Below are 23,539 nucleotides of genomic sequence, written 5' to 3' on the forward strand. Positions count from 1 at the left end.
CTTCTGGTCCTACTTGGATGGTCATTTACAGAGGGTGATGCTTGGCCCCATGGAGCCTTCAGTGTGGGGTTCCTTAGGGTTCAATGTTATCCCCCATGAAACCGCTGAGTGGGGATTTTAGGAGTATGTTGCCAACAATGTGCTGTCCACTAGACCAGACCAACATTAAAAATTGATGTGGGCAGACCATTCCTCTGGAGATCCTCATAGTTTGAGCTACGGAACTACAGAGTTTCTGACAGTGCAATACATCAAGATCCAAAGAGAACCCACCTGGTGAATTACCTGGAAAGGAAATCACGAAAGGAGAGAATTGCGCCATCCGTTCAAGGCTCCATTCCCCAGCCGTCTCCCTTTCTGCCACCCCAGTTCCTTTCCATGTTGGCCTGAGAGAAGGAAGGAGCTGGGGGCTATCAGGGCAGATGTGCAAAGGGAGAGAGGCAGGGAGGGAGGAGGGAGCTGAGAGCAGGAACCGGCTGCGGTGACAAACAGCCCAGGCTCCCGGGGGAGCAGGGTGAGGCCTTGCTGGAGGCTGCCCATGGCGTTCATGTGGCAACCCAGCCCCCTGGGGGGTTGGCAGGTGGGTCCCACTGCGCTCCTGCCTGCTCCTGCCCCTGCCAGGGAAAAACAAGAGATCCGCACAGGCAGAGGGCTGGAGAGGAAAGCCTGGAGGAGAAGCAGGACACCTTCTTTTCAGCCAGGCCTTCCCTGGTTTCGTTCTGCTGGAAGGAGAAGGACCTGGAGCATCCTTTGCCAGACACACCTGTAAGGAGCTGGCACTTCTGCCCTGGGCAAGATGGCACTGGAGTTCGATGGAATCGCGGTGAGTGCAGGGGGCGGGGTACCACGATGTGATAGACAGACAGACAGACAGACAGACAGACAGATATGCCCTTTTGGTTTGGGTGACTTAGAATCATAGAGCTGGAAGAGACCACAAGGGCCATCGAGTCCAACCCCCTGCCAAGCAGGAAACACCATCAGAGCACTCCTGACATATGGTTGTCAAGCCTCTGCTTAAAGACCTCCAAAGAAGGAGACTCCACCACACTCCTTGGCAGCAAATTCCACTGTCAAACAGCTCTTACTGTCAGGAAGTTCTTCCTCATGTTTAGGTGGAATCTTCTTTCTTGTAGTTTGGATTCATTGCTCCGTGTCCGCTTCTCTGGAGCAGCAGAAAACAACCTTTCTCCCTCCTCTATGTGACATCCTTTTATATATTTGAACATGGCTATCATATCACCCCTTAACCTCCTCTTCTCCAGGCTAAACATGCCCAGCTCCCTTAGCCGTTCCTCCTAAGGCATCGTTTCCAGGCCTTTGACCATTTTGGTTGCCCTCCTCTGGACACGTTCCAGTTTGTCAGTGTCCTTCTTGAACTGTGGTGCCCAGAACAGGACACAGTACTCCAGGTGAGGTCTGACCAGAGCAGAATACAGTGGCACTATTACTTCCCTTGATCTAGATGCTATACTCCTATTGATGCAGCCCAGAATTGCATTGGCTTTTTTAGCTGCCGCGTCACACTGTTGGCTCATGTCAAGTTTGTGGTCAACCAAGACTCCTAGATCCTTTTCACATGTACTGCTCTCAAGCCAGGTGTCACCCATCTTGTATTTGTGCCTCTCATTTTTTTTGCCCAAGTGCAATACTTTACATTTCTCCCTGTTAAAATTCATCTTGTTTGTTTTTGCCCAGTTCTCTAATCTGTCAAGGTCGTTTTGAAGTGTGATCCTGTCCTCTGGGGTGTTAGCCACCCCTCCCAGTTTCTCTTCTGTTGGCTGCTTCTCTGCTAGATTTTCTTTCCTACCTTTTTTTTAAAAAAATAATAATTTTCATTAAGAATTTCAGCATAACAATTTATCAAAGACATATCATCCTCACCCTCCCTGTTTTTCCCTCCCCCCTCCCCAAGAAAATAACACCCTCCCACCCCCCCACCCCCGCCCAGACTTCCCTAAGCTCCTCTCTCTGGTTTTTCAGCACACATTATTCTCTGCATATTATAAAATTGTAAAGATTTTTAAATTATCTGTCTGTATGTTACGAATAATAAATTTGTGTTTGTTTATTCAAAACCTGCCAAGGAGCCCAGTTCATTTTGTTGTTTCTTTAAGTACTTTCTAAAACGTTCCCATTCTTCTTTAAAGTCACAGTTGTCCTTATCACGGAGTTTGTGCGTCAATTTCGCCAGTTCCACATAGTCCATCAATTTCCCGTGCCACAGTTCTTTGGTCGGGGATTTCATCATTCTTCCATCTTTCTGCTATCAAGACTCTTGCCGCCGTTGTCGCATACATGAAAATGTTCTTCAGTTTCCTTGGCAGGTCTTTTCCTACAAGCCCTAACAAAAATGCTTCAGGCTTTTTTTTTACAAATGTTAATTGGAACATTTTCTTCAATTCATTGTATATCATTTCCCAGAATTTTTAAATTTCACTCCAATCCCACCACATGTGATAAAAATAAATCTCTGCTAGATTTTCTGAACTGCTGAGAGGCGAGCTTACATTTTGCCCCAGCAGGGAAAGGTCTCTGCCCTCTCCAGGCTGCAGGGCGGAAAATGAACCAGCCAGAAGGGAGGTGGGCTGCTGCTGCTGCTGCTGCAGACTTCACTTGGTGGTAATACATGGAATTATTGATAAATTTATTTGCTGGAGACTTTCAATAAAAGAGGAGGCAGCTTCCTGCCCACCCAAAGGCTCCTTCTGTTCTGAGTGAGAGTCACGGGGTCCTGCAGCCTCACTTTTTTTAGCTATCATACCTGACAGCTTACTGCTCCCCCCCCCCCTTTCATCTCTGCTCCTAGTCTCCACCACCGCAGATGATCCCCCCCTTTCAGGTGTCCCTTTTGCAGCCCGTCAGTGATTCAATACTATTTAAAAAAAATAAAACGTCAAAGCTGAAAGTGACCATTTGGTGGGGCTTGTGCACTTGTGATTCTCTGCCTACGTTCCTCCATGCACGTGTGCAATGTTGCTGCCCCAGAACATGAGTATTGATGCCTGAACATTAATGCTGACTGACTATAAGCACTTTCCAAAGTGCCTAGCACAGCTTCCCTGGTGGCAGACGACAAGAACTGTAGTCACACTCAAATGCACTGTTAAGAAATTACGTTATGCAACCATTTGAGTATACAAGCATTTAAGCTACAGTCATGGCTCGGCTTACAGATGCTTCAGGTTGCGTTTTTTCGGGTTACGGACCCGCCAAAACCCGGAAGTACCGGAACAGTTTACTTCCGGGTTTCGGGGGTCGCACATGCACAGAAGCACTAAATTGCACTTTGCGCATGCGCAGAAGCCCCGAATCACAACTCGTGCATGCGCAGACGCGCCGCTGCGGGTTGCAAACACTGCAGTTTGCGAACGTGCATCCCGCACGGATCACATTCGCAACCTGAGCGTCCACTGTCCTAATATTTACAAGCTCTTTACAATGTGTGCTCTCCTCTTGCCCCCTCAAAATTGGAAACTCACCTTCCTTCCTGACACCAATTAAGCCTGGAGTGCCACTCCTACACATTGCAGAAACTTCTGGAAGGCTTTTTTAAACCTTATCTGTTTCATGAAGAATGTATTGCTAACGAAACAGGCCAGTGGGTGCTGCTGGATACTCTCTGGGTGTGAAAGGGCTTGAAGCAATGCAAACCCTGATAGAGAGACAGCTTTCTCCCTTGCTCTGCTCCACCCTCAGGCGCCCCTCCGGCCAAACTGCATAGGAACGGAGGTGCCACAGTCAATTCAGCTTTGCAGCTGGAGCTTTCCTGAGTAGCTGTTAGCAAGCACCCCACTCCCTTTGCCTGCCATCTCCCCTGGGGAACTTGTAGGTTGCATTCGAGGAAACTGCTGCAAACTGTTTTGAAACCAATAGATAGGAGGAGTATGACGGGAATCTAACCAGTAAATAATAAGGAGTTGCTTTGCCCAGGGGGAATGTGAAGAGAGCAGCAATGGCAATGGCTAAACAAGCAAAGCGCTTCTGAAGGCAGCCACTGGCGCTCCAGATGAGCAGAGCCACACAAGCAGCACAAATGGTGTAGAAACAGGATTCCGCTTAATTCATCCCTCAGCCCCTCTGCTTCCAGACCTGCTCCTTTCCAGTGGTACCCAGGGAATCCTACCTTGACCTCCTGCCCTTAGGGCAGCTCAGCCAATCCCTGCAAGAGGCGTCAGTGTTCTTCATTGCTCTCAAAATCCTTTTGCAAACTGCAATGCAGATCCTTCTATCACCTTGCAAACCTAGATTCCCCAAGGGCAGAAACATCTTGCATTTCTCAAGTCCATTTTAGAAAACCCAAACAACAGCCCACAGTTTGAGAATGACCCTTGTTGTCTTTCTATCCACCCCCTTAGCAACCCGATTGGAAAGAAATCGTGAACAAGAAGTTGAAGTTCCCGGAAGGCCTCCTCAACGCCATCCAAGACGGGCAGCTGATGAAGGTCCAGCAGCTGCTGCAGGTGAGCGACGGGATCCTGAGGCAGCTGGATGAGGCCGAGGACCGGGCGTGGCGAGAGGCTCTCAACCTGGCCATCCGCACGGGCGGCGAGGAGATCACCAAGACGCTGCTGCGCATTGTCAAGTTTGACTTCCGCCAGATCCACGAGGCCTTGCTGGTTGCCGTGGATACCAACCAGCCCACCGTGGTCAAGCTGCTGCTGGACCGCCTGGACCAGGAGAAAGGCCGCAAGATGGACATCAAGTCCTTCTCCTCGGCCTTGTTTGACAACTCCATCGACAACTCCCGCTTCGCCCCGGGCGTGACGCCCCTCACCTTGGCTTGCGAGAAGGACCTCTACGAAATCGTGGACATGCTGATGAAGAAAGGCCACGCCATCCCGGGGCCGCACAAGGTCTCGTGCTCCTGCCTGGAGTGCTCCAACGGCCGCAAGTTTGACCTGCTCAAGTTCTCGCTTTCTCGCATCAACACTTACAAGGGCATCGCCAGCCGGGCGCACCTCTCCATCGCCAGCGAAGACGCCATGTTGACGGCCTTCAAGCTCAGCCGAGAGCTCAAGCGCCTCTCCAAGAAGGAGCCCGAATTCAAGGTCTGTCTCTTGCTGCACCAAGCATGTAGGGTCAAGGTGGGGAACATCTACGGCCCTCCAGGTACTGGTGGACCACAACTCCCATGATCCCTGAACATAGGCCATGTGGGCTGGGAGTCCAACAACATCTGGAAGGCCACTGGTTGTTCCTCAGCCCTGACACTGACGTTTTTTAATTCCACAATATTCACGTCACAAGCCTAATTCTTTTTAGTGGAAGGAAATGGGGTTGGGAGTCCATGTAGACCACACTATGCATCTGGGCAATTCAGATTCTGCACACAGAAAAGCCGTTCTCTTCAGAATTGGGGTGGGCCCTTGTGCTGCCCTTCCTTCCTTGACCCTGCCTTGTCCTTGTCCTCCCGTCCAGCCCGAGTACCTGGCCCTGGAGCAGCTGTGCCAGGAGTTTGCCTTTGAGCTGCTGGGAATGTGCCGCAACCAGAGCGAGGTGACGGCCGTCTTGAATGACGTGGCGGATTCCTCGAATGACGAGGAAGAGGAGGACTTCAATGACCAGGCCTTCGAGGATGGCATCCCCAACTTGGCGAGGCTTCGCCTGGCTGTCAACTACAACCAGAAGCAGGTGGGCTTGTCAGAGGAGCATGGTCCGGGGGCAGATGGGAGCAGAAATAAATAAATTTATACCCCGCCCTTCCTGGTTCAGAAAACCGGGCTCAGGGTGGCTAACAACAGATTTAATTGATGCAACTTAATTGATGCAACAAAAAAAAAGCATAAAATACAGTATAAAACGTGAATAATAAATTCGGAATTCAAAAATCAATTTAGGGGGGGAAATCCATCCAATAAACATTAGATGATCACCAGGGCTAGCTGGCTAAATTTAGTCCTATTTGGGCCAGCGAGGAGACCAGGGGAGAATTAGCTGTGGGATCTCAGAGCGGGTAATCTTCATAAAAAGGGAAGGAAGGGGAAGAAAATATCAGGCTAAGTTCAAATTGAAAGCCAGGCGGAATAGCTCTGTCTTACAGGCCCTGAGGAAGGAGGTTAAATCCTGCCGGGCCCTGGTCTCATGGGACAGAACATTCCACCAGGTCGGAGCCATCACTGAGAAGGCCCTGGCCCTGGCCGAGGATCATCTGACTTCCTTAGGGCCCTGGACCTCTAAACTATGATTATTCATGGACCTTAAGGTCCTCTGCAGGGCAGACCAGGAGAGGCAGTCCTATAAATACGAGGGCCCTAAGCCACAAAGTGCCGGATTTAAGGCAGTGTGGGCCGTTCTCCTGCACAGGGTGCCTAGCTTTTGCTTTGATCCAGTAGAGACCTTTCCACCTTATTCCCCCCCCCCCCCAGTTTGTTGCCCACCCCATCTGCCAGCAAGTGCTGTCGTCCATCTGGTGCGGGAGCCTGCAGAGCTGGAGGGGCAGCACCAATCTCTGGAAGGTCTTCATCTCCAGCTCCATCTTCATGGGGATGCCTTTCCTGTGTCTCCTCTACTACGTGGCCCCCAGATCCAAGGTGGGTGGTTTGTGTCCAGGCAACGTGGTCTTGGCCTCTTCAGCCCGTAGGCAGCTTGGGGGTCCTCCTTCGTGATCTCCTGGTGCCTACTGAATACTTCTTCCAGCATGCTTTTTTTTTTGCAGTCTGTATTGTTTAACCCCTGAAAGACTACTGTAGTTAATTGCCATTTCTTTTTTTAAAAACATGTATTTTTTATTAGTTTTTTAACATACCATTTTCAACAGTTATTAAACATACTTTTATATCTTATCCAATTTTTGTTGACTTCCATCAATCACATCTGAAAATTTTCCAATCTTATCTCTTATTATACACTTCTTATTTTCACTATTACATTTAAATCTCATAACTAATGTCTCTTTTCTTTCTCTTCTTTGCAATATTTCATATATTTCTCCTTACAAAACTTATTGTAGTCCTACTAGCATAATTTGTTGATTACAGTTGCTCTTCAAATAGTTCGTATATTTCTTCCAATCTTCTGTAAATCTCTGGTTTCACAGGTTTCGAATCCTTCCTGTCATTTTATCTAATTCTGCGTAGTCCATTAATTTTGTCTGCCATTCTTATTTCGTTGGAATTTCTTCTTGCTTCCATTTCTGGGCTAACAATACTCTTGCCGCTGTCGTTGCATATAAAAACAATTTTACATCCTGTCTATTAATATCCTCACCTATAATGCCAAGTAAAAAATGCTCCTGGTTTTTTTAGAAATGCAGATTTCTTAATATTTTTGATGGAACGGAAATGGCCTTTGTGACATTATCCATGCCAGGCTAGCACATCACCATAGCTGGCTGGGGCTGATGGGTGTTATAGTCCGAAACACCTGGAAGGCAGCGGCTTAAGGCAGGCTGATGTACATCTGTGGGGCGCATGCCCTCTCCTAACATGCTGTGTGCCACTTCTCTCATCAGCCTGCCAAAATGCTGAAGATCCCCGTGATCAAGTTCCTTCTGCATTCGGCCTCGTATGTCTGGTTCCTGGTCTTCCTGCTGGCAGAGTCCCTGGCGCTGGAGTACAACAACGAGACCTTTTCGGGGCGGAACCAGGACTTCTGGGAGACATCGCTGCACATGATATGGGTGGCAGGTCTGTGTGGCCCAGGTCAGACTGGCAGTGGCACTCCTCCTCATGGCCCAAGATGTCCCCTGAACCCCTGGCCTCTTCCCCCAAGGATGGGGATCCAGAGCCCTGGGCCATGGCAAGGACCAGCCAAGGTTGCCCCTCCTCCAGCTGTGCCCAGTGGTGGGTTTTGATCCCCTGTGCTTTCCTCCTCCAGGTTTCTTCTGGTTTGAGTGCAAAGAGGTTTGGATCGAGGGCTTCCGCAGCTACCTCTTGGACTGGTGGAACTTCCTGGACATCGTCATGCTCAGCATGTACCTGGCCTCCTTTGTCCTCAGGCTCCTGATATTCTTCCAGGGCCGTGTTTTCTGTCTGGATAACAAGGAGTCTGCAGAATGCCTTTACTACACGAAAGCAGGTGAGCACCTCCCACAAGCTGGGATCTCGCTCCTTCTTCTGTGTTGCGATTCCGTGAGCTCTGGCTTCCCTCACGGGGTCCCATTGCATCAGAAGCGGTTTAGTCATCTTCTCTAATCTTCTCTACTCTAGAGAAGATTGGGAAACCTTTATTGAATATATGGGAAATAATGGTGTACGGCTGAAAATGCTGGAAGCATTAAGATAAATTCAGCAGTGGAAATCAGTTTTCATGGGTGCAACAATGGAATACTGAATAGTATAGTTTTTGTAAAATATGCAGGGATTTATGATATGTAAAATGAAGCATGGAAAGAGAAGAAGTCAAGTCATTGATATCTTAAGGATGTAAAAATGAGTTCTTTAAATTGTAAAGCAGAAAATTTAATAAAAATTATACACACAAAGAAGCAGCAGCAGCAGCAGCTGTTTAGTCCTGCTGGCCACATGACCCGGAAAAACTGCCTGCGGACAAACGCCGACTCCCTCAGCCTGAAAGTGAGATGAGCGCCACAACCCCATAGTCGCCTTTAACTGGACTTAGCTGTCCAGGGGTCCTTTACCTTTTGGCCTTTTACTGGTTCCATTGGTGCACCTGTTTGAAAGTTCAGCATAGAGGAAGTAAAATTCACATTTCCCTTTGACATTAGCTTGCATGAGATCATGTGAGTTTCAATTAACCACAATGTCTATGTTTCACTTCCACTGTGTGAAGTCCCAGGGCTTGGAGACTCAGGGGGTTCCCTTTTTGGAATCTGACTGGCCCCTGTCAGAACAGGATGCTGGACTAGACGGGACTTTGGCTTGATCCCACAGCCAGTTTCTTCAAAGATTCCTCAGATTCTTCATTCTCTTTGCATCTTAAATTCAGTTCTTGCTTATCACAAATGTGAGAGACGTGAAATTCCAGCCATTTAAAAAATTCTTCATTAATTTAGAGAAATCCTGGCTCCAAACCGAGCCCCTTGTAATATTTGCCTCCAAGACAGGTAAGCATATGCACACCTGCACATTGTTGAAATAATATTGCCGTGCAAATGGGAAACATTTGTTTGTTTTTCCTTTGGGAGAGGATGATACAAACTGGGAATCGCTGTCACATGATTAAACACAATCCAGGACCCCACTGCCTTCGCCCAGCCTTGCCCACCCCTGCTCCCTCCAGACGTTTTGAACTGCATCTCCCATCAGCCCGAGAAAAATATGGCCACTCTGGCAGGGGCTGATGGGAGTCGGGGAAGGCAGCCTTTAGAACAGCGGTCCCCAAACTAAGGCCCGCGGGTTGGATAAGGCCCGAGGGACTCGTTTATCTGGCCTGTGGTGACCCCTGCTACCTGCTGCCGCCGCCCGCTCTTACCGGCTCTGCGCTGTGTGGCTGCCCACTTCCAGGTCAGGGGAGCACCGGAAATAGCTTGTGCGCATGTGCAAGTGTTATTTGCGCATGCGCAAGTGTTATTTCTGGTGCACATCCGGGTCGGAGGAGGCCCGTCCACATGCGCACAAGCTATTTCCGGTGCTCCTCCGACCCGGAAGTGTGCCGGAAATAGTGTGTGTGTGTACGCGTATAGGCACGCACTCCCCTGCCCTCTGGCCCGCCACGTGATTGGCGCTGAAGACACCAGCCTGAGGCGTGGTAAGTTTGCTGACCCCTGGTTTAGAAGGTAAAGGAAAAGGCTTCAGACATTGGCACAGGAACACACAAGGAAGGGCTGTGACCGACAGAAACCGTGGCTCACGGAGACAGTGGAGCAGGGAAGCTGACTTGCAAAAGGTGTGCGCCACCTGACACAGATGTCACCTGGCACTCATCCCCCCTCCCTTTTGTGACCCAGACCGCCAGGAATGGCACACCGAAGACCCCCAGTTCATGGCCGAGGTGCTCTTTGCAGTGACCAGCATGCTGAGCTTCACCCGTATGGCTTACATCTTGCCCGCCCACGAAACTTTGGGGACCCTGCAGATCTCCATTGGCAAGATGATCGACGACATGATCAGGTGTGTGGGTGGGATGCTGCCCTAGCCTCTTGGCTTGGTTTTGCTGGTTTTAATGTTGTATTTGTAAAGAAATCTAATTGAGAACAATAATGGCTGTTGTAGGAAAAACCCTGCTCCTTTTCCCTTATGGGGTATCCAAGAACCCATTGTTGTTGTTTAGTCGTTTAGTCGTGTCCACCTCTTCGTGACCCCCTGGACCAGAGCACGCCAGGCCCTCCTGTCTTCCACTGCCTCCCGCAGTTTGGTCAAACTCATGCTGATAGCTTTGAGAACACTGTCCAGCCATCTCGTCCTCTGTCGTCCTCTTCTCCTTGTGCCCTCCATCTTTCCCAACATCAGGGTCTTTTCCAGGGAGTCTTCTCTTCTCACGAGGTGGCCAAAGTCTTGGAGCCTCAGCTTCAGGATCTGTCCTTCCAGTGAGCACTCAGGGCTGATTTCCATTAAAAATGGATCGGTTTGATCTTCTTGCAGTCCATGGGACTCTCAAGAGTCTCCTCCAGCATCATAATTCAAAAGCATTAATTCTTTGGCGATCAGCCTTCTTTATGGTCCAGCTCTCACTTCCATACATCACTACTGGGAAAACCATAGCTTTAACTATATGGACCTTTGTTGGCAAGGTGATGTCTCTGCTTTTTAGGATGCTGTCTAGATTTGTCATTGCTTTTCTCCCAAGAAGCAGGCGTCTTTTAATTTCGTGACTGCTGTCACCATCTGCAGTGATCCCAAGAGCCCGTATAGAGTCCTTAAGTAGGTTCCCTGTCGTTAGGAGAAACTAACAGAGGCCAACCATAGTATATTGAGAAGCAAAGCAGCCAGTGAGCCTGATCTTTATTAACTGTTGCAACAGGGTCCCCACTCACCACACGCAGGAGGGAGGAGGAACCCAGAACAGTGGTGCGCAAGCCCTTATATAGACTTTTGAAACTGCCCACCCTGTTGCTCAAGACCACCCCCAAAAATATCATGCTTACATCACAGGAAGAGAAGGGCCTACAGCAGAAATACATCACAGAAGGAGGCGGTCTACAGCAGAAATCCTGTCTGCCAGGATACCTGATAATGGTCACTGATTGCTTTACCTGGGCAGCCTGGCCATTCTTTTGTGATGGTAAATACTTCAGTTCCTGAGTCCCAGGTCATAGGCTCACCCTATTCATGCACAAATACACGGCCATAAGACAGGATTTGTAAGCAAAAAGACAAAGGGAAGGCTTTCCCCATTTCCTCCCTCCTTTGGGAGAGTCAAAATGATTTCAGGATTGCTCTCTGCTACTATTTCAGACACATGGTTTATATACTTATGCGTGTGTTTGCCTTGTACATTTATGAATGTTTATTTTATATTTGGGACCGAATTCTTATAACAACAGGTGACCTGCTTTTCTTTAGCTTTTTGGCTTCCTTGTGCTTCTCCTCCTCTCCAGGTTCATGTTCATCATGGTGATCATCTTGACCGCCTTCCTGTGTGGGATGAACAACGTCTACGTCCACTACCAAGACTCTGAGAAGCTGGGGAGGTACGGCAGCTGGCTTGGTGGGATCAAGGGTGGCCAAAAAGGATGTGATTGGACAGCTAGGAGATTGTCCAGGGTGCTGGCTCAAAGTCCAGTGTTTTGACCTCCTGGCCAAGCAGGTTCTGAACCTGGTCAGTACTCAAAAGGGGAGACCACCCAGGAACCCCATGTTTGTATGGCCCCCACTAAACAAAGATAGGAGCAAAACCCATTGCTCCAGCTACATTTGCCTCCAGCTCTGCCCACCACGAAAAGGCAGCCCCTGAGAAGGATCCCCACGAGGGAAAAAAGCTCTTGAGCTGAAGGTGGTTACCTAGACCTGATCTTGGCACTCAGACTCTTTGCGTCTATAGCAGGAAGCAGTTGTCAGGTGGCAGCTCTTTGGCTGCCTCAGGAGGGGCCCAAGATACCCATTTATTGTTATTTACGTAATTTATATTCCACAAAAGTACAGAAATCAGCTTACGCAAAATCAGCATAGTATAAAAAATAAGGCTGAATGCAATGCAGCTGCTTTGGGTCTCAGGAGAAAACCCAAAATCCAGTGTCACCATTTGCTCAAATGGCAAAACCAGTGAGTTGGCTGTGGGTGCCCCCAGACTGTATTTCGCGAGAGGGATTCAAACGTGTGAGGAACTTCAGGTGCGCACAATCAGAATGAATTGAGGGGCTCTGTTGTCCACTTAAAAAAGAAAGAAAGTGGCTTTTTACAGATTGGAAAGTGACAGGGAAATAATGGAATTATAGAATCTTAGAGCTGGAAGGGACACAAGGGTCATCTAGTCCAACCCCTGCAGTGCAGGGGTCTCAGCGAAAGCAGTAGCTTTAAATGCAGTAGCAGGAAGACCAGGGCCGGATTTAGGTTTGATGAGGCCCTCAGCTCCTGAAGGGAATGGGGCCCTTTCTATGCCCAGCTGTCCTCTGTCAACAACAAATTGTTGCTGTTTTTTGTGTTGAATATATGCTATATGGTAGTTCATGAACCCAGTAGGTATCTAAAGCCACTTGCACATAACAAAATATGTATTTTATCAAAGTAATTGTTGAACTGAAAACCAATTAAGAAGAAGTATATTAATAGTGAAATACAATTAAGAAGAAGTATATTAATAGTGAAATAATTATTAAGCTCTAACTTAAAATGATTTTTTTATTCATAACAAACTTAATAATGCAAACACATTGGCATTTGGCAATAACAAAAGTTGCTTTAGAAACACAATTTACAGACACTCATAATCTAGTCTCTAAAAACCAGTCTCTATGCAGCCAGTCCATGCAGAATGCAGGCACCCTATATATAGAAAGGAGCAAAGCAGTGATATTTTAGGGAGCAGGCTAGCAGGCGGGGCCCATGACTTACATCACAGGAGCCTACACAACACAAAACACTGTTGCTGCATGTAGGTTTTATTTGATTTGTTTTTCATCTTATATTTTGGAAATGTACATCCAGGTTTTTTTCCCTTTAAATTTTTTTGGGGCCCCCAAGAGAGTGGGGCCCTAAGCTATAGCTTGTTTAGCTTATATGTAAACCCAGCTCTGAGGAAGATGTGTAAATACCCCACATGTATCCGGATGCTCTTTGTCCTATAACTGCCCCACAAGCAAATCAAAATGAAAGGTCAATGAAGACTGGATATAGTAATCTCACCTCTGCATAAGCTTTGTGCAAGCAGATCAGGATGAATGTTGAAATAAACATTGAACGAGCATGTCCCCTGGAGGAAGCCCAGTGGGAGAGGCTACCCTGACCCGAAACCCCCAGCTGTTTCAGCTTGCTATCCCTTCTCCCATGCAGCTTCAACGAGACATTTCAGTTCCTCTTCTGGACCATGCTTGGGATGGAGAAGCACGATGTGGTGGACATGCCCAATTTCTTCGTAGCTCAGCTGGTGGGGAGGGTGCTCTATGGGGTCTTCACCATCGTCATGGTGGTCGTCCTCCTCAACATGCTCATTGCCATGATTACAAGGTCCTTCCAGAAAATCGAGGTGAGTGCTGAATCAGGAGGTGAGTAAGAGGGACCCACCTTATCCTTTGCATGGCACCTTACGTCTACTGGAATTGGACCGGGATTTGGGAAGTGTGGAACAGAGAGATGGATCTCCAGATCCAGATCCATACTCTACATCAGCAGTTCTCAACCTGTGGGTCCCCAGATGTTGTTGGACTACAAGTCCCATCATCCCTGAGCTCTGGCCTTGCTAGCTAGGGGTGATGGGAGTTGTAGTTCAACAACATCTGGGGACCCACAGGTTGAGAAAGGCTGCTCTACATTCTCCAGGGACTCCCATCTCCAGATGGGAGGAGGCAGCAACTGTTGGGATACTGCCAGGGAGACATCATCCATCAAAGCCTCACGTCGATTCCGGACGATCCATCGATCTCCCGTAGACACGCAGTATCATTCAATTAGCGACACGAGCCCCAGAAATAGCTTCCCACATTCCAGAGCTCTTGCACGCTCTATCAGCAGATGATGCACAGCGAAAGATGCACGCAGGAGAGTATTATTTACAATTTTATTCAGCGTTGGTCAGAACAAAGAAAACATGACTGCCTGCTTCGGTGTCTCAGACACAGAGAGAGAAACGAAAGCAATGACACAACAGAAAACATCCTGTGAACAGGAAATACGCAGGCTCTGTGACTCACAAAGCCTGCTCCCTTTTAAGGTGGAACGGAAATATCCTAACAGCAACTTCAGTCTTGTGCTGGGTTCATCACAACTCAGGGCTGTTTCCCTTCCACTACAAATCAGCTTCCTCTTGCTGTCTGTTGTGGCCTGTAATTAATTTCAGTGGAAAGGAAACATCAAAAACAATACAGTAGATCAGGCATAGGCAAACTCGGCCTTCCAGATGTTTTGGGACTACAATTCTCATCATCCCTGACCACTGGTCCTGTTAGCTAGGGATGATGGGAGTTGTAGTCCCAAAACATCTGGAGGGCCGAGTTTGCCTATGCCTGCTGTAGATAGACTGGAAGAAAAAAGAGAGCAAATGCCCACTTGTGTTTCCTTGTGTGGTGGTTTCCACTCCCATTTGCATTTTCAACAGGCTCCTCTGACACATCCCTACTTATAGCCAACATAGGCACCTCAGTGCACCATATCCACCATGTTTCTGGGTGGTGCACAATGGCTCTCTATTGCTTTTGGTCAGATTCACTGAGGCCTCCCCCTTGCACTGCTGATCTCCAGGCAGTGCTGCTACTCCCGGGAGACGCAGCTGCTGTTGGTCTTTGCTGTCCATTCCGTGTTTCTGGATTGCAAAATGGTACAGCAATTGCTCTGCACGAAGAGTCGCAGGCTCAATCTCCAACTAGGGCTAGGCAAGACACCCACCCACCCACAAACCCTGTCTGAAACTCTGGAGGGCTGCTGCCAGTCATTAAGCTAGCTCAGGGTTTCCCAAACCTGGGTCTCCAGCTGTTTTTGGACTACTGTTCAAATCTGGTCCTGCTAGCTAGGGATGATGTGAGTTGTAGTCCAAAAACAGCTGGAGACCCAAGTTTGGGAAACCCTGAGTTGATGGACTCAAAGGACTGGCTCTGAATGAAGTAGGTCCCTGCGTTCCTGTGGCTTAAGGGAAGACCCACAGCTCAGAGGTAGCACACCTGCTTGCGTGCAAAAGGTTCAGTCTCCAAGGGCAGCTCCAGGCAGGGCTAGTAATGCCCCCCCCCCATCTGAAACCCCGGAGAGCCATTGCCTGGCACTGTTAATAATCCTGAGAGAGATGGACCAATTGTCTGACAACTTGCCTGTTTTCCTATGTAAGCCTGCAGGCAAGGACTGGGGGTTTGTTTTTCTTTTCTTAATGATATTTTTGGACCGAAGAGTACGGCAAAGATGCTATAGATAGATATAGATAGATAGATAGATAGATAGATAGATAGATAATAAATTTTATTTATACCCTGCCTTCCCCAGCCAAGACCGGGCTCAGGGCAGCTAACACCAGGTATAAAAACAATTGACTAAAATGCAACTTGAAAATTAAATACAACATTAAAATGCGTTCTCATTTCAGTAGAATCTCAAATCAAAAACTTTTTGGGGGATGAAAACATCAAGTCTTCACCAAGGCTAACTATCCAGACTGGTCCTACGTGGGCCAGAAAAAAGACAGGGAAGTCCCCAAATAGGAGTTCCATCACAGAAGGAGAAAAGAAAAAGGAAAGAGGGGAAGGGGATCGAGTTGATTCCAAGCCAAAGGCCAGGCGGAACAACTCTGTCTTACAGGCCCTGCGGAAAGAAATCAGATCCTGCAGGGTCCTGGTCTCATGAGACAGAGTGTCCCACCAAGTTGGGGCCAGTGCTGAAAAGGCCCTGGCTCTGGTTTAGGCTAATCTGACTTCCTTAGGGCCCGGGACCTCTAGGGTATTGCTATTTATGGACCTTAAGGTCCTCTGTGGAGCATACCACCCCTCATATTTACCGGAGTCTTCCTTGCTGCCTCTTCTCTCCTGTGCTCTTCAGAACGATGCCGACGTGGAGTGGAAGTTTGCCCGCTCCAAGCTCTACTTGTCTTTCTTCAGAGAAGGCTTGACGCTGCCAGTGCCCTTCAACATCATCCCGTCACCAAAGTCCATCTTCTACGCCGTCAGGTAATTTGTCCGGCTGCTGCTGAGACCCTTGAGGTGGGGAGACTCTGATAGTTCTGGGTTAAACTTAGCCCTCGGCAGCAGAGGACTGGCTTACTTTATGGACTGGCATGCTCCATACATGCCCCCTCTCTGCAGAACTGTTGTTGCTTTTACAAGCATAATGCTCCTTCTGCATTTGCCAGGAACCAGTCCTTGAATTTGACAGCCCATAACAGCAGGGCACCATCATTGTATTATTTTTGGAACCCACCCAAACTTTTTTTTTTTTAATTAAAGAAGGTAAAGCTACCTCTGACAGTTAAGTCCAGTCGTGAACGACTCTAGGGTTGCGGCGCTCATCTCGCTTTACTGGCCGAGGGAGCCGGCGTACAGCTTCTGGCTCATGTGGCCAGCATGACTAAACCGCTTCTGGTGAACCAGAGCAGCAGCACACGGAAACGCCGTTTACCTTCCCGCCGGAGCGGTACCTATTTATCTACTTGCACTTTGACGTGCTTTTGAACTGCTAGGTTGGCAGGAGCAGGGACCGAGCAACGGGAGCTCACCCTGTCACGGGGATTCGAACTGCCGACCTTCCGATCAGCAAGCCCAAGAGGCTCGGTGGTTTAGTTATGTTATTTTAAAATGAACTTTTATTGTGTGTAATTGTTTTAAGGTTGCTGACTTTATTTCTGTTTACATGTTAAATTTGTTTCTAATCCATGCTTCAAAATATTCTTAAGCAATACTTGAGGGCTTATCCACACTTCCTCTTGTTCCCGCTACTTTCCCCTGGGGGGCGGGGGGGACACCGTTTAGTGCTCAGTCAGAGCAAGTGGCAATTTAGGTCTTCCCCAGATTGCCATTGGTTCCAATCTATAGCTAGGCATGTGCATGTTTTCCCTTGGAAAGGAGAGGAGAAAGGGGGAAAATGCTCAGACCTCTGTCTAGAAGATGTGGATGAAGTAGAAAACCACTCATTTCTCCAATGAAAATATGGACATCCTATTTAACAACAACAACAACATTTATTCCTTGCCCATCTGACTGGGTTGCCCCAGCTGCTCTGTGGGGCTTCCAACTTATGCAAGAGCATCATTAAACATTAAACATAAAAAACACTTCCCTATACAGGGCTGCCTTCAGGTGTCTTCTAAAGGTTGCATAGTTACTGATCTCCTTGGCTCAGGGTGGTCACATGACTCCAAACACTTCAACATTTCTCCAATGAAAATCGGGACGTCCTAAGGAAAAGTGGGAGATTGCAAAATCAGGTCAGAAACCAGGACCGCTTCTGTAAATCCACGACTGTCCTTAGAAAATAGGGGCACTTGCTTTCTAGGCGAAATAGAAGCAGACGTTTGTCCTTTGCAAAACACTGAAGAGGTTTTTTTGTCAAGTAATCAGCATGTAAATTTTTTAAATTTAGTAGTAATAATAATAATAAACATTACAGTCAGCCTTGTTCACGGGCCTCTCGGCTCACCTCTTTCTCCCCCCATCTTCTCCCAGGGGCCTCTTCCGCTTCCTGTGCTGTTACAAACCAAAGCGCCAGCAGAAATACCCCCCCATCTCAACCATTGTAAGTTCCCTTTGGGGCTGTTTCAAGGGGGTGTTGCTTGCACCCACGACTCTGCTTGCAGTGGGCTGTCGTGCTCTCTTCCTCAGCCTTTGGATTTGTGCTGCGAGGGGGGAGGGAGAAGACCATCTAGCTAGCACATTAGAAGTGCTTTTGGCAGGGCAGCCGCTGCTGCCTGCGAGGAGGGACAGAGGGGGGGGGGAGGCAGTGGGGAGGCTGGTGCTGGGAACCTGCGGCTTCAGTTTCAGTGCCCCTTGTGCTCCATTCGGTGACATTTATGAAAGAAAGTTGCATCAATTAAAAAATAGTTTATAGGCCAAGTTGCTTCCGTGCTGTACAAAAAAGCCTGTGCGCTCCTGGTGCCATAATGTCCTGTCGTCTTCTGCTTTTCAAATAATCGCACAAAACAAATGAAATACCGTGAAAATCCCTGAAACAAGAAGTAATCAACTAGAAATATTATCTTATGGAAATAAACTAAATAATAAAAATCATAAAGTTTAAGGAAACAATTAGAAAAACCTAAAACTGAACAAAGCCTTAACGGGATGCCGGCTACATACCTCGTTTCCCTGAACGATTCAGTTTCCTCAGAAGGAAATAGAAAAATCATAAACCTTAAATGACCAAAATTCAAAAAAGGGGGTGGAACTCCCAAAAATTCTGAAGTATTATAATCTTAGCTCAACCTAGGTGAAGCAAAGCGCAGTAATAAAGGATCTGTTTGCATCTGTTTGCTTTTCAACTAATTATTTCGGAGGCCATGCCTCTCTGGGCACGCTGAAGCATGTGCAGAGTGCTTTGCAGCCACAACCGCCTGCCTGCTAGCCTCCAGATGCAGGCCTCCCCCCAAGGGCCCTTCTGGGAGGTGTGCCCCCCTCCTGTCATGTTTCGTTTGGGAACTCTGTCACCCCCTGACTCTGCCCTTCTGCCCCCCAGTCTAACCCCTCCACGGATGAGGGTGGCCAGCGCACGGAGGGCCGCGCTGCCTACCGGCACCAAGTGCTGAAGGCGCTGGTGCAGCGCTACATCGACACGGCCCGGCGGGAGTTTGAGGAGAGCCGCAGGAAAGGTAAGCAGTGTTGCCTCGGAAGGGGGATCCCGATGGGGTGCCATGTCCAGAAGGGCTTGCCCACCACCCTCCCTGCCAGACATCTGCAACCGGGTGTTGGGTTTCTGTTTGTGCCACTGTGCAGTGCTTTGGAGTCACAAGACTCTGTTTACATTCCAGAGATTCCAGACTGTTGGAAGTCTCACGGGAGACGGATGTTGATATTACTGGTTTCCTGTTTCTTTGTACCAGTTGCCTCTCTGCTTTCACAGAGGGAGGATGTATATTCTTTTCTGTCTGCGTAGTTAGAAATAAAATTCAGGTTATTCAGGTTTAGATCTTTTTTTCAGGATGAGAACAGAAATCGGGCTCTGGTGGCGCAGCGGCAGCAGGAGGCCCCATTAGCTAAAGTGGTGCTTCAGGTTAAGAACAGTTTCAGGTTAAGTATGGACCTCCAGAACGAATTAAGTACTTAACCTGAGGTGCCACTGTACTTCGTATTATATAAAGCAGCCATCTAGGTTGCAGTCAGTCTGATTCCAGAAGCTACTGCTATAGAGAGCTGTGAATCCAACAGAGCTGTGTCCTTCGTCCATTTTTCCCACTATTCAACACCTGTCTTCTGCAGAAGCTGCATTCTTGGGCAACAGTTTCTCATGCATTCATCCTGAGAAAGCTGAATGTTTATGATTCATCCCTCGGACCTTGTGGGGGGCCGGACTATATTTTGAACAAAATATATAAATGACTTCTTATGCCCCACAAATAACCCAGAGATTTTAAATAAAAGGACACATTCTACTCACGTAAAACCACGCTGATTCCTGAACCGTCCGCGGGGCGGATTGAGAAGGCAATTGGGCTGGATCCGGCCCCTGGGCCTTAGTTTGCCTACCCATGCTTTACAGTGTTTCTGTAGATACAGCCTAAACGGTTCCCAGTCTTTAAAAAAATTCTCTCTATTGTCAATGTCCGCAGATCTGGGGAACCGCTTGACAGAGCTGAACAAGTCCGTAGTGCGCCTCCACTCGGAGATGAAACATCTGCGCCACACCGTGGCCGCCAACGGAACAGCGGCCAACCCCTTGGACGGGGCCAGCGTCCTCCACAAGTACATCATGAAGGTGCGCAGTAGCTTCCAGGGCTACGACGACGATACAGGCAGCTCTGGGCAGGGGTCCCCTGTGGAAGCTGTTGTGCACCAAGATGGGGCCGTTGCCGAAGAGGACGCGCAGTTGCCTCAGGAACCCTCTGAGGGACAAAAGGCGGAAGCTGAGGAAGGGCCGCCCCAGGTGGAAGCTGAGGAGAGACAGCCTGGGGAGGAGGCTGAGGAGAGGCCGCTGGAGGTGGAAGCTGAGGAGAGGCCACCCCAGGTGGAGCTGAGGGTGCCAGAGGTGGTGATAGATCTGGCACCAGAAGAGAACCCTGTAGGAGAGCCCGAGACCTGAGCCGCCTTTCCTCCAAAGAGGAGCGATCTGTTTCATTCTCAGCCGGGATCCGCTGTAGAGCTCAGGGTGGCGTTTCCTTAGCAGCCTAGGGGGAAGTCATGCTTGTAGAGGCTGCCCCATTTCTGACATGTACAAGGTGCACACACGGGAAAACACAGTGTCCTTTCTTAAGCCAACATCCTTTGCCAAGCGAGAGATAGTGCGGAATTCATCCAGCTGGCACAAGGGCTCTTTATTGAGAGGAATGGGAAGGCAGCGAAGAGTTACTTAATACAGGCAAATGATTCTTAGAGCTGGGCTCCTGCTATTGGCAGTTGACCAAGCCTTCAATCCACGTTGATTTCTGTTGTGCTTTGGGGGTGGAGCTTGGGGGGCAGAACAGGTGGCACTGCAAGAAACAGTTTGACTTTGCCATGCCAGAAGCCAGCAGAATCACTGGGGCCAGAAGTTCCCCAAACAGTCACCAAATTTTTTTTGGGGGGGGGGGCGAGAGAGCAGCCACCCCCCCCCAATTGCTCTACAATAACTTCAACTTTGTGCATGAATTATGCAGTGTGTGTGCCTTCAGCTTTCTTACATTAAATTTGTTAATCAAGTAAATGGATGTTGTTAACTAAACTTAATAAATCTTTTATGGGTAATGAGTACTCCTGTGGTCCGGTGATTCTTAGCCAATATGTTGGGAAAGTTGGGCCATGCTACACGGCACAGATGATTTTATAGGGCTGGGTCAAAATGGGGGGCTCCGTTTCCTGAATGCTGATCCCACCCCTCCAGCAAGATTTCCCGGGTCACATAAACATGGGGGGGCAGGATCACTGTTCCTTTAGAGGAGAGACAAATGCCTCTCCTGTCGTGTCTCAGTTGATTTCCCAGGCTCTGAGAGCTTTTCTCTTTGCCTTGCGAATATTCGACCTTGCCTGCTGAATCGGATCTTATCAGATGAGCAAAGGATGCAAAGAGAGATTTTGATAACTGAGCTTCAGTTCAGTGGGTAAGATTGGATTTTCGCAAGGCAACAGCAAGAAAAGCCTTTTGGACCCAGGGGAATTAATTGGGGCGCAAGACCATTAAAATAGGGGTGAAGAGAAAGTGTGGGTGATCCCTTTCGGTGGCGTGCCAACTATTCCCAGGATGTGTTGACGCCAAGTTCCAGCGTGTCAGATTCCTGCCCAGTGGCTCCGCACTGGAGTCTCCCTTCAACATTCTTCCTGGGTCAGGGCAGCTTCATTGTCCTGGGACAGCCTCCCTCAAGCTGGCTGGGGCTGGTGGAAGTCGTAGTCCTAAATAGCTGGAGGGTACCGGCTTGGCTAAGGTTGTTCGTTACGGGGTGCAAGATTCCCCCAGGAGATGGTTCTTCGTTAAAACAATTTTTGTTAAAGATTTTCTTGGTTTACAAAAATACGTGCATTGTCTCTTTTTCTCAGGCTGTGTTTTCTACAGATCAGCTGCATTTGTTGTGGGATGTTAGTGTTAAGGTTGGGGAAGCAATTAATGAATGTTAGAAGAATATTGGAATGAAGATACATGGTTTTAGCAGAAGTGTTATTAAGAATTATATGAATATTAAGGGTTAATGTGATAAAGTGGAAAATTTTAAGTTAAATTGTGTTAGGATAAATTATAGAACAAAAATTGAAGAAGAGGGAAAGGATTTGTTGAACCAGTTGATTTGAACCAAAATACAAAAAAGGGAGGTGCGAGGAAGTCGAGGAAATAAGCTAATGAAAGATATAGATACAAAATTTGGATGTGTATTTTTGTTTTTTGTTTTTTTATGTTGTATTGTTGTATTGTATTCTTTTTATTGTTGTATTGTATTGTTTGTTGAATTCATGGGGTTTTTTTACCGTTTTTTTGTTTTTGTTTTTTTCTCTTTATAATTATAAAATATCTAATAAATATTATTAAAAAAAGAAGGGATGGCGAGAGGGGATTGGCGTGGTGAAACCTATATTCTTTTAGCTGGTTAACGTGTGGGGTTTTGTGTGAGCACCACTTCCCAGGAGATTCTGAGGGTTACCTGGTGCCCTCTGTCTTGTGACAGTTCCTCACATCACCTGCTTTTAATTTATTTATCTGAAAATTTGCAATCCGCTCTTTCATTAAAAAAAAAAAGAGGTGGCTAAGCAGACAAAATACAACAAAACGTACTGGTAATTTAAAACACTGGTAAATTCTGATTGGTTTTAAGAAAATTTCATACGGTGAAGGCCTGTACAGTTTTCAGAAGGCATTTGAAGAAAGACAAGAATGCTTCTTGCTGAAGGTCTATTGGCAGGGAGTTCCACAGGATGCAGCCTGCCATGTTAAAGGTTTGGTCCCTGGTGGAGGCCAAGTGAACCTCATGGGCTGCATGGGGAACCACCAGAAGCCCCCCGTCAGAGGCTCTCAGTGATCAAGGATCTGCTGAGCTCTCTAGTTTGCCTGTCAGCCTCTAGCTCTTGTGTAATTAGGGGGTTGGCAGCCCAGGACCTCCAGACACACTGCCCAGACACACTGCCCCAGAGGGGTCATCTTGGTGTTGTTAACACAGCAAAAATGAGTTATAAGCTCAACCTGATTGGCCTCTGGTATGAGTGCTGCGGGTTGCCTCTGTTGGTGGGAGAGATCATCCTGTCTCACTGGTCAGTTACCCTTAAGTCGGGCAGCTCCCGGTCAACCCACAACAGTGACTGGAGGAGGACTGACCTCTGGGGGAAGTGCAGAGAGGAGAAACCCCCTGCCGCATCTGCAGCAGCACAATCAGACACCTCCATCTGCCCCAGCTGCAACAAAACATCTCTCTCCCCTATCGGTTTCTACAGCCACAGCAGACGCTGCAACTCTTCAGCAATTTGACTTCACCTGCAAGGCGCACTCCTCCATTGTCTCCCGAGACAGACAGATGCCAACCAACTGGTTGATCCAGCACTTTCTCTCAACATGTTGACCCAGAAGGAGCCCCTGCCCTGTAGCGGAAGTGGGTGGCGCTGTGGTCTAAAGCACTGAGCCTCTTGAGCTTGCTGATCGGAAGGTTGGTGGTTCGAATCCCCGTTGCTCTGTCCCAGCTCCTGCGAACCTAGCCGTTTGAAAGCACATCAAAGTGCAAGCAGATAAATAGGTACCACTCTGGAGGGAAATGGTGTTTCTGTGCGCTCTGGCTTCTGCCACAGTGTCCTGTTGCACCAGTAGCAGTTTAGTCCTGCTGGCCGCATGACCCGGAAAGCTGTCTGTGGACAAACGCCGACTCCCTCAGCCTGAAAGTGAGATGAGTGCTGCAACCCCATAGTCACCTTTCACTGGACTTAACCATCCAGTGGTCCTTTACCTTTTACCCTGCCCTGTATTCGAGAGGGATG

General features: G+C 48.2%; 2 protein-coding genes across 3 annotated transcripts in view; both read left to right on the forward strand.

Moving 5' to 3' along the window:
- LOC310676834 (tigger transposable element-derived protein 1-like) overlaps positions 1-23,539 on the forward strand; it is a gene marked incomplete at its 3' end in the record, with an annotated part of 1,439,559 nt that overhangs the window by 757,113 nt on the left and 658,907 nt on the right. The window lies entirely within an intron of this gene.
- LOC310675515 (short transient receptor potential channel 2-like) lies at positions 282-20,798 on the forward strand. 2 transcript variants are annotated; one of them, XM_083436272.1, is made up of 13 exons: positions 282-823; positions 4,359-5,051; positions 5,422-5,634; positions 6,369-6,533; positions 7,454-7,628; positions 7,819-8,019; positions 9,851-10,013; positions 11,441-11,533; positions 13,332-13,524; positions 16,014-16,141; positions 17,633-17,702; positions 18,639-18,771; positions 19,729-20,798. In XM_083436272.1, exons 1-13 carry the CDS (start codon positions 797-799, stop codon positions 20,196-20,198), a joined length of 2,724 nt encoding a protein of 907 aa, XP_083292398.1. In that variant the 5' UTR covers positions 282-796; the 3' UTR covers positions 20,199-20,798. The 2 variants fall into 2 exon arrangements, with proteins under 2 accessions (XP_083292398.1, XP_083292399.1); XM_083436273.1 differs by lacking the exon at positions 6,369-6,533.

This window comes from Podarcis tiliguerta (assembly GCF_965153285.1).
Source record: "Podarcis tiliguerta genome assembly, chromosome: 4".
Lineage (NCBI taxonomy): Eukaryota > Metazoa > Chordata > Lepidosauria > Squamata > Lacertidae > Podarcis > Podarcis tiliguerta.

Excerpts from the sequence above, each read along its gene's own strand:
- LOC310675515 (XM_083436272.1), top strand. The coding sequence starts at position 797 with ATGGCACTGGAGTTCGATGGAATCGCG. Across the intron at positions 13,525-16,013 it reads GGTCCTTCCAGAAAATCGAG|AACGATGCCGACGTGGAGTG; the intron begins GTGAGTGCTGAA and ends TGTGCTCTTCAG. Across the intron at positions 17,703-18,638 it reads ACCCCCCCATCTCAACCATT|TCTAACCCCTCCACGGATGA; the intron begins GTAAGTTCCCTT and ends TCTGCCCCCCAG.